Below are 11,467 nucleotides of genomic sequence, written 5' to 3' on the forward strand. Positions count from 1 at the left end.
AAATTATATTGTATTTAATTAAAAGGAAAGAAGTCAGTGTGTCGATGTTGAGAGAAAAATCAAATATTGATTAATCAAAAGGCAAATTATCGATTATCGTTATTTCGATTAATCGAGAAACATCGCCGGTAAATGTTTAGTATAACGCTCTTTCTTCCAATTTTCTTGAAATTTTGTAAAATAGTTTATTTTTGTGTGTAAAATACATTCTGAGAAGGAAAATCGCCGCTCATGTCTCGTTTTTTTTTATTTAATTTTAAAATTTTATGATGTCGGTAAGTAGCAAAATGATAATTTACGTTTTTAAAATACTGCAGCTTCATTTGTTACTATATTCCCAAATTAAGTTGTCCGCATACTTATTAAAAAGTAACAAATAAAGTTGCGCAGTATTTTAAAAACGTAAGTTTTCATTTTGCTACTTACCGACATCATAAAATTTTGAAATTAAATAAAAAAAAAACGAAACATGAGAGCAACGATTTTCCTTCTCAGAATGTATTTTACACACAAAAATAAACTTTTTGACAAAATTTCAAGAAAATCGGAGGAGTGAGCGTTATACTAAACATTTACCATTTTGTTATAGAGATTGATAAATTTGTATTCCAATTACATCTTAGGACTCAACGTGAATGATGAAAAAGAGTCCCTACTTACAGAAGATAAAGATCGTGTAAGTTTTTCTTCATTTTTACTACTTATTTTTACTACATATTATTAAATGCTTTTATTTAGATTAATTTTAATTAACACAGCACTATTATTACAAGAAAAGTTTATATATTTGTGAATGGTAACATGCTCCGAATTGTTTGTGTTCTAGGAACAAGTACGAGAGGAATTAAAACATATGAGTTTTGAGGATTTACAGAAATTAAAAGAGAAATTAGGTACCAAGGTATACAATGAGACAATATTTGGAAAGAAAAGTAAGAAAAAAACTGAGAAAATAGAGTTTAAACGAGAAAATAAGAATAAGCCACGAGAGATTTCTGCTAAAAAGCCAGTTCCAAGATATAAAGAGTTAACTCGAGTAAAAAAATTTGTATCTCGGGACCCTAGATTTGATAGTTTATGTGATATGTTTGATGAGAAGGCCTTCAGACATTCTTATGCATTTATTAACAAGTTACGAGAAAACGACCTCAAAACTTTACAAAAAAATTGAAAGAAACGACAGATCTAAAAGTTATAAAGAAAATAAAATATCTCATTCAGAGGCTTGAAAATCAGTTAAGGGAGAAAAAAAAAAAGAGAAAGCAGAAAAGAAGCGGCAAAAAAAGGAAGAGCTACTAGAATCTGTTAAACGAGGAGAGAAGCCTATCTTCAAGAAAAGATGTAAGTTTAGCTTATCGTTAACATAATACTGATTGATATTATATTGTTTTATTTTATCTTATTTGTCTTTTGCAGCTGAGAAGAAAGTCTTGGATATGGTCTCACAGTATGAAGAATTGAAAAATATAGGTAAACTAAAGAAGATATTCAGAGACTGCAAAAAAAATAAACATAAAGAAGGACAAAATTGAAAGCAGACAGAACGAGTGAAACACATATATATATGTACATATATGTACATTTACACACAAAAAAATGTTTCCATAATTTTTTCTAATATCTATGGAACTATTTATCTTTATTAAGATACAACTCTAGATATAGATATAAATATTTTATTTCTGTTGTCTAAATTCTATTGTCTAGAAAAAAAAAACTTTACATTCTTTTAAGTTAAAACATTCAATATATATCTAATATATATTATTATTAATATATTAAAATAAGTTCAAATAGCTTCACAATAACTTTAAAACGTTAAAACTTTTACACTTTAAAACGGGTCCCTATTTTAATTCTATTAATATTATTATTAATAGGATTAAAATAAAGACTTATTTTAAAGTTTTAACGTTATAAAGTTTATTGAACTATACTTATTTTAAATATATTAAAAATAATATATATATATTGAATGTTTTAACTTAAAAGAATATAAAGTTTTATTTTCCTAAACAATAGAATTCAGACAAATAAAATAATGGCTCCGTTAATTTCTATTTATTGTATTTTTTCTCTGTGTACCTGTGCGAGTGTAGCCTCAAGCACATTAGCACACCAAATTGAATAACGCAAAACAAGTCCGAGATGAAATATTTGTTATAATTCGTTATAGCTCCATTTTAAGATAACGGATCTATGAGATTCTATATTTATTTTTAATACAATTATAATGATGCAGAAATATGTATATCTCATACAATTTTCATAGATCCGTTATCTCATTAATAATCCTTTTTGTCACTCACCAATCGACAGTGGAGTTGTCAGCCACGTACAATCAGCGCCACAATAATTCTGTAATATACAAACATAAAATTTAAATTAAAACGCTCAAAATATAATTAATAATTCAAAAGATAATTCTTACATAAAATTTCTTAATGGTTTTTCATTAAATATCTATTAAAATAATTAAATATCTATTAAAATAATTACATTTTTCGAAAAAAATTTGCACAAGAATAAATTTTTATAAAATTTCAGATTAATTTTTTTCTCTAATTATTATTTTTAAATCATCAAAACAAAACAACTAATTTTAGTACAAATAAGCAATAATGCTTACCGCAGTGTTACTCCAATGGTGCCCGATACCTTTCCTAGGCCTCCTCAGTCTCCTCCCGGGTTCTTTCATCTGAACCCTTTTCTTTACTCACACAGCAGAGGAGTTATACACAAAATTGATCTGTAACATACAAAAATATTTAAATAAAAATAATGTCTAAAATAAATATGGATTTCTTGTTATAAGAAAAAGATAATGCTTAATATATTTTATATACACATATACAAAAAATATTTATAGATACCTATATAGTATGTTGCTTGCTTCCACTAATTTAAAGAAATATTTGATTTTGGACGAATAGAGGAAAGAGATTAAAAGAAACATGCTTAAAATAAAAATAAAGAAATAACTTTTGCACGCAAATTTTATTTGTAATTTCAATAAATTTTTAATAAAACAACATCTTAATAACAATACTTTTTTTAAATATTAACTTGTATAAAATTTGATAAGAAAAAAAATCTAATTCTGATATAATCTAAACTATTATATAAACTTTAATTATTTAAAAATTATTTAGGAATAAAAATATCTATTAATAAGTAATATTTTATATATATTGGTTGATATTAATCATGTCATAAATAATTTATTAAAATATAAAAAAATTGTAAAATCTAAAATATTTTATTTATTAAACAATTAAACATGCAATACACTATATATACAGTATATTACATATTTAGTACATTATCTAATAAATAAAATATTTTAGATTATATTTTAAGATTTATTAAATACACTTAATAAATTATTTATGACATGACTAATATTAACAAATATATATAAAATATTACTTGTTAATATATCAAATATTTCTAAATAATTAAAATTTATAATAGTATATATTATATCAGGATTCGATTTTTTCTTATCAAATTTTATACAAGTTGATATCTAAAAAATGCATTATCATTAAGATGTTATTCTTTGATTAAAAATGTATTGAAATTACGAATAAAACTTGTGTGTAAAAATAATTTTTTTATTTTTATTTTAAGCATGTATTTCTTTTAACCTCTTCCTTATATATTCGTCCTAAATTAAATACTTAATAAAGTGGTGTGTAAGCAAGCAAGCAATATTGCTTTTTCGCGTAGGTTTGCCATATCTTGTATGATACTTTCAGTCATTGTATTCTAATGATTATTTGTAATCGCCTTTAATAAATATTTTGTTTGTTTTAGAAAACAGATGTGAGTGCCACGAAGAAATAACAATACGGAAAAAAAGAAGAGTTAAAATTAAGGAAGCGAAGACCAAATGTATTAGATCGCGAGGTAAGCATTTAATAATCTATAATTTTTTATTAATAATTGTTACTGATGAAAATAAATATTTATTTGCGCAGTGTCGTTTTCAGATCACTTTATAATATATACACATGTTAAACTTACCAATTAAATAAGTTGCGATGCCACTCGTTTCGGAGCCGATCCGTCTCGTATTCGTCGCGTTCTGAAAATAAAAAGAGAACGTAATTAATATGACGAAGGCGCTTCATCGTCTCCTGTTCGGCAATTTCTTGTACCGAAAGCGTCGCGGCGTCGCGGCGCGTCCTCGATATTCGCGACATTCGAAAATATGATCGCTTTCGCGATTACCCTCGCAACGCGTCTTCTGCCGAACAAGTGTGTGTGTGTATCGCGGAGAGAATACGTATTTTCAAGAATCATTATAATACCCGAGCGTCGCGTCGAATCTATACTACGCGATAGATACCACAGTGAATAATACATGCAAGATCAATATGTGTCAAACTTACCAATTAAACGATTCGCGACGCCACTCGGTCCGGAGCCGATCCGTTTCGTGTCCGCCACTCTCTGGAAATGAAAGGGAAGGGAGTACGTCATCAATATGGCGGAGGCGCTTCGTTTCCGCGCGGCAACTTCACGCGTCAAAAGCGCCGCGGCGCGGCTACGCGTTCCGTAGCCAACTTAAGTTCGCGATCATGATTTTTCCGAACTTTGAGAAATCAAATATTTACTAACTCGCTTATTACTGCAATTGTTCTTTTGCATTCTAGCGAATAGCGTATTAATATTATTGGCAAATATCCGCGATATTCGCGGCACGACACTCGAAAATACGATCGTCACTTTCGCGATTGCTCGTGCGACGCGCCTTCGGCCGGACAAGTATCGCGGAATACGTATTTTTAAGAAATATCAATACCCGAGCGCTAAATCTATGTTACGCGATAGATACCGCAGTGACTATAATGCACGCAAGATTAATATGTGTTATACTTACCAATTAAATGAGTCGCGACGTCGCTCGTTCCGGAGCCGATCCGTTCCGTGTCAGCCGCCTCCTGGAAATGGACATGGAAGGAGAAGGTTATACGTCATCAATATGGCGGAGGCGCTTCCCGCGTTTTCCGCGCGCCGCGCGGCAACTTCAAAAGCGCCGCGGCGTCACTACACGTCTCGTTTTTACTTTCGCGTTTATGCATTTGTCTCATTTGTCTCATTTTAACAATAAATGCCATACGCTTGCCTCACACAGCAGTCAATTTTTCCTTTATGATCCTGATATGAATTAAACATATAGATATTATATATAGATACTTATTTATTATTTTATATATTTATATTATATGTCAAATATCTAATATGCAATTTCGAAAATGGAAGGCCGGAATTGGCCTTTCTCAGAATCTCAGGGTATATACAGATAACGCCCAACACATTATACCATGATCCCCTCCAGCTGGCTAGTTTGGAGTGTTTGGACACGAACCATTAGCACGGACGCAAACCATGTGCGGTTACCGAGCGATACGACGTAGTTGAGTTGCACTTTCTCAGGCGGCGCGTCGGAAAATGCAACACAGCAACACACGAAAAAGGCCGGGGCCCGGGGCCCGGGACCCGGGATGGCCTCTCTCAGGTTTCTCTCTGACGTTACGCTTATTTATCTTATTATTATCAATCTTGTATGTACGAAGTAAATTGTTACTATTAATTATTGTTAGCAGTTAGGCGGAAGGATTCAATCATAGGTGCGATCGTACGCAGGTACGCAAGCCGATTTAAAGCGATTTTTCCAGTAAGGATTAATTTCGAATAATTCTGACCAAATTAACTTAATTAATCGGTAAATTTTCAAACACCTAAGCGGAACAGGTTGTGCATGACGTAAAAATGACAATCATTTTAAAAGCATTTTGGGGCATGCATCTTGGCGTCATCGTGATGAGTGTGTTCTGCTTGGGCATTTAATATTCATATTTTTATTGACATTTACAATTGTGATTTTTTGCCCTGATCATTAATACGATATTGTTCAATTGGCTTTGGATTCATCTTCATGACCTCGAGCAGTCTCTTGTACACAAATTGAGGTGCGTCCGTGGCCCATAAGAAGTCCAGGTGATTGAACTTGGGAACTTTGTATTCATCTACTACATTGGGTAACAGGTCGATGAGGTCCTTCACGTCCTTAAAAAAACAAATTTCGTGAGTTCTCGTTCAATCTTACATTATTTCCCTGACATAAAGTTGTATTTTTACAATCAAAGATGAATCAATTTTCAATATATGTCCTCAATGTATATCCTCTCAGGACAAATATCTTTATCCATTACTTACCGGGATGCTGGACAGCCAGTCGTTTTCGGAGTAGAACAACGCAAATGGTGTGGTGATGTTTGCGAGATTGTAACTCGGTGGTTCTGCTGCGTTATAGATCTGTAGATTTTTTGTGATACCGTAATCGTATTGGCAAAACTTGCCAGAATTATGTTCCTGGGCCAAGTGTACTAGTGTCTTGGTCGAGGTACCGGCCGGATTGTAATTCACAATCTCAGACATCAAGGTCTAGGAAACAATCATCAGCATTAAATCACAAAGACCGTGACCGCACAGGCGGAATGATGACAATCAAAACGCCTATCGAAGATTTTCATCGCGACACTCGCGGAGTACTCACAATATTAAATTGTTCCCTGTCGAAGCCGAATAACAGAAATAATAAATTAGTACAGATCTCTTCCTGGATGCGCGTCATGTCGCAGGCAGTCTTGCTCAGGAAGTGCGTCATATTGCTGTGCGGCAGAAACTCGTCTTTGCCAAGATAATGTAATATCCTCTACAATTGAGGTTTTTTTATCCAAAATATAATTTGCTTGTAATTGGATTTTTCAGATTTCAATGAATATTTAGGAATACATTTAATTTGAAGCATTCTTTGAAACATGGTTCATGTATAGAAGCTTTGATCGAATGCTCCAATTTTAATTTTAACATCTTGAAGAATAATTTCTTAAAATTAAATTTAAATACATTTCTTATAATACTTATAATACTATATAATACTTAATATATTTTAAAAATTGCAAAATCTTAAAATTCTGTTAAAGTAATTCCTCTTAGAATCAGAAAGCTGAAAAATATACTTGGTTTTGTTATCCGTTTGGCTTTCCTAAAGTGCTACAATTGTTTATAATTCAAATGCTAAAAAAAATTAAAAATTTAAATTACTAGAAAATAATGCACAAGTGGAACATCTTGTATACAACCTAAAATCGTATGATAAAATAGAAATGATAAAAGCAACTTCTTGGATATTGAATGTTACTTTAAATCATTGTTTTGCCACAACAAATTTAATTTCTAACAGTATTTTCGTACTTTACCTGAAGATTATTTGCGAAAGGAGTGAGAAACCGTATCGGACTTCTCATATGTTTCAAAAATGCCACGGGTGAGAGGCTGATTATCATTCGCACCATTTGAGCGATTTCCGGACGTTCCGCTGCCATCACGTAAGAAGCAGTTGTGCCCATCGAATGACCGAGGTATGTGTGCAATGGTTGCGATGTCATATTCGTGATATACGAGATCATCGCGGGTAGATCATAGACGCCCATTTCGTGAAAGCTGAAAATTTGAACAATTCGATCGATATACCATCAAAATATAAGAGAGAGAGAGAGAGAGAGAGAAATACACATTATATTTTGTATAATAACATACAAAATATAATAAAGTACACTGCTATAATAATATAAAATTAATTAGACAACTTTTGTTTTTTATTATAAGTTAACATATTGTTACAACTATGTCATTTTTAACGCGCTATTATTTTTAGTTTATTAGTGTAAATACCTGAAATTCCAAAATCTTGAATCCGATGGAGATAGACAAATATGTGCCCTCGAATAGGTGTTCCCGCGAAAATTGCCCAACCAAACGTCGTACCCTTGATCGGCCAATACAAAACCTAGCATGAAGAAAATCATTGTTTATAATAAATCATGTACTTACGTAAATCTTAATAATATGTATAAAATCTCGATATGTTATTAAGACAAAAATAGGGTAGAACGATTTATTAAAATTCAATTATTAAAAAGTCATTATTGTCGAGTGAGTTATGTGAAAAATATTAAGGATTATGTAATATACATTTTGTTAATTTTTTTTAATAAGATGTGCAAAATCAGGTTTAAAGAGATTATATTATTTATATGATATATATAAAATTGATATATCAGTTATATATAATATATTTAATCTAATTATAACATTTTATTACAGTAATATTATAAAATTATATGTTTTTTTTTCAAGATGCGCTAAAAGCTATGTTAGAACTTTATATATTTTGAAACTTGATAATTTTTCTGGATGTTTTTCAGTGATATCTCAGGAAGAGAATATTCTTAAGGATTGATTAATGTCATACCAAGTCCTTTATCCCTTCCAGGAATAAGCCAATCGGCGAAGCTGGTCAAAAGACCATGTTGTAGCAACACAGGTGGCGAACTGTTGTTACCTGGGATACGATAAAGTGTTAAGAGATAACCATCCTCTGTCTGCACTATGTGAGCCTCCGCGGGAAAACCTGCTTTTTGTATCATCTGCGGCTGGAAAAAGTAAAAGTCACGTGAGATAATCTGCTATTGCTATCATTTTTACTAGAAGAAAGATCAGATCAGATAATAACATGCATAAATAGCCTCTCAGTCAATCGAAAAAATTTAATCAAGTTTATAAAGATACATGTACATCTTTTTTTAATCTTTTAAATAGCAAAGAGATTTGAGCATTTTTACATTAAATATACAACATTAATATCTAATTAATATAAAAAGTAATTATTAAAATGCATGACAAATTAATATTGTTTATTTAATTTAACGAAATAATCATTAGAGCTTTTGCTGAATGGAGAAATATTTTGCAAAACATGAAGCTTGACAGAAATAATTTGTAATTGAAGTAGGTAAATAATTAATTTAAATATCGAATAAGAAAAAATATTTAATAGCTCTTGAACAAAATTAACAATAAATAATTTAGTTGATCCCAAAACATGAAGGAAAAGGATATAAACATGATTTTATGGAAAGATTAAAATCATAACTCATTATAATCGGAGTGTAACTTGGCAGAATTAAGATTTTTATTTCGGACGGAAACGCGACAATTGGCGTAAAATCGATCGTTTTCGGCTATTGAATACAGTATTTTAAAGTTAATTAATATAATAAAGATTTCAATCTTCGTTTTTAGGTTCGTATACTTACTATACTGAGATTGACTTCGGGAGGAGTGAATTCGTTGTTTGACCAGCAACGTTCGTTGCTCGTTTGCATCACGTTCGAGAATAAACGCTGCAAAATTTCCTGCGGGACGCCGAGTATGCCGGCCGGTGCAGAGTCGAGAAAGCCGCAAAGGGATAAAAGGTACACAATTACGATTGACCGCATTGTCTACAACTGATTCAACGTTGGTGAAAAAAAAATAAACGGCACAGGTTTTCTATAGTACTGCGAAGAGAAGAAAACAAAGAGAACGAACTATGCGTAGCTACTTATCTCTGTTATAATAGTTTGATTAGCTAAGTTCTTCTCTTTATGTGATACTGAAAGCTAACATGATGAATCGTCTTCCCGTCGATGACTTTTCTACATTATGTAAAAAAGATAAAGTTCGCGTTATTAGTCACATTCTTAGTCACAACGATAAAAAATACATACTGACCATGAAATACATATTGTGCATATATCATGTAGAATAGATTACTATTATTATCGCTAGATTATTAGAGAGATCACCAGAATTACGACATAATCAGGCAAACAAAAATGTTAGAACTACAGATAAATAAGAGACAAACGAAAGTTGCACCATAACGCAAGTTTTACAGATAAATAAGTGTGTAAAATGTGAGGAACGCTTGCACTGTCACGTACATAAAGTGTTTCGAGATAGCTGTGTCAATGCTTAACGAGCATGCTTCGATTGATAAGATCACTACTGTTTCAGTTTTCAGTACATGCTACTGTTTCAGTAGCGTGTTATGAATATGTTGCAAAATATTTAGTAAATAATTTAAAATATAAGAAAAAAGAAACATGTATATTAAATCAACGATATGGAATCTTGTGGTGATTAGTGTAAAGTGCTATATATTTAATATTATACTGTTATGATGCTATATAGCATAGATAATATGTTATATCTTATAAAACAAATTTTAATTATTCCACAATTATTTGATAAAATTACCATAGAATATTTTTAGGCAATATGAATTTTATTGGAGTTAACTAACAATCTTTAAAAATTATATCAAAAGTGTATTTATTTTATTTCTGTTCTGTAAGTGATAAAATGGATTAAATGTATGCATAGGCATTTTATTGTTGCTTAAGGTTTCAAATATAAATATTAACGTTGCGAAACAATTAACCAGCGTTCTTCAAATTTTACTCATATACTTGTGCCGTTTGTATATAAAACATTTCAAGATAATTATATTAATTCAAAGTAGAAGGCTCCAATAATGATCATCAAGTGGAAAGACCGGTCTAATTTTATGAGCCAAACACGATATACGGTGCGCAGATTTTTCTTGAAAATGATTGATACGTTTCGATCCTATGATTGGAACATTTTCAGCAGTAACTATTAAAAAAAAAATTACATGCTGCGTGGATTGTTAAATTAACATGTTTTTATACATACATGATGTTTCGGGTATGAATTTTGCGTGGTCTCCGATGTTCAGAGCGGGACTAGCACGGTGAGTGTCTCCTGTCGGTACTAGCCATAAAGAGTGTTTATTTCTTGTTGGGAGCATTATGTGCATTCTTACGGTAATTAATAAAAGATGAGACATGTAATTTTAGGAGTGAAGGAGTTAGGCTACTTACTCCGTCAGCCGAGCCGAGTATCAGAAGCCACGCGGAACAATAGATGTATTATAATTTCGCGGAAAGTGATTAATTAAAGAAAAGAAGATCTGCTTCTTTTTCCTTATAAAAATTTAATTAGTGATAATTTGTTGTCATATATCAGTATCCAAATCAGATATTGACAATACCGATTCTTCCATGTTGTAAGTCATTTATTATCTATTTTATACCAAAAAAACCGATATATATTTAATTTTAATATAAATTTAAAAAAGTGATTTGTCAAATTTTTATCGAAATCTTTGCGTTAGTATTGTTTAAAGGTTTGCTCGATTTTACATCTTACAAACTATTCAAATTCATTATTCAAGTTACTAAATTTTACAGAATTTTAGTATGAAATTAAAAATAATAACGAAGGATTAACATTTTTCAGAAAAATTAATATTATTGATATTATCAATATCAGTATTATTAGTAGATTATTGTAGGATATTATAATAATATTAAATAAACGCATTTTTTCTGTATTATTTTATGAATACAGAACTTCTTTTATTGTTTAAGCATTAACAATATAAAACAGTCATCCTTCATCATTATCAAGTTTGTGACATGCGAAATCTCTGCATAAATTTTTTTCAAATCCTTAATTTACATATGAAGTTATAGGTCATATT

General features: G+C 30.7%; 1 protein-coding gene and 1 pseudogene across 1 annotated transcript in view; one reads left to right on the top strand and one right to left on the bottom strand.

The window, feature by feature from the left end:
* Nucleotides 1-269: 269 nt before the first annotated feature.
* LOC112461636 lies at nucleotides 270-1,532 on the top strand (annotated as a pseudogene).
* Nucleotides 1,533-5,706: 4,174 nt separating this feature from the next.
* LOC112461630 overlaps nucleotides 5,707-11,467 on the bottom strand; it is a 10,707-nt gene continuing 4,946 nt past the window's right edge. The window contains exons 8-14 of the mRNA XM_025026946.1: nucleotides 9,174-9,359; nucleotides 8,330-8,510; nucleotides 7,750-7,864; nucleotides 7,275-7,518; nucleotides 6,569-6,727; nucleotides 6,229-6,456; nucleotides 5,707-6,078 (exon numbers count right to left, since the gene is read on the bottom strand). Of these exons, the coding sequence (XP_024882714.1) occupies nucleotides 5,881-6,078; nucleotides 6,229-6,456; nucleotides 6,569-6,727; nucleotides 7,275-7,518; nucleotides 7,750-7,864; nucleotides 8,330-8,510; nucleotides 9,174-9,359 (1,311 nt within the window). The 3' untranslated portion in view covers nucleotides 5,707-5,880. The remainder of the gene's footprint in view (nucleotides 6,079-6,228; nucleotides 6,457-6,568; nucleotides 6,728-7,274; nucleotides 7,519-7,749; nucleotides 7,865-8,329; nucleotides 8,511-9,173; nucleotides 9,360-11,467) is intronic.

This window comes from Temnothorax curvispinosus, unplaced genomic scaffold (genome assembly GCF_003070985.1).
Source record: "Temnothorax curvispinosus isolate PA1 unplaced genomic scaffold, ASM307098v1 QBEX01011522.1, whole genome shotgun sequence".
NCBI lineage: Eukaryota > Metazoa > Arthropoda > Insecta > Hymenoptera > Formicidae > Temnothorax > Temnothorax curvispinosus.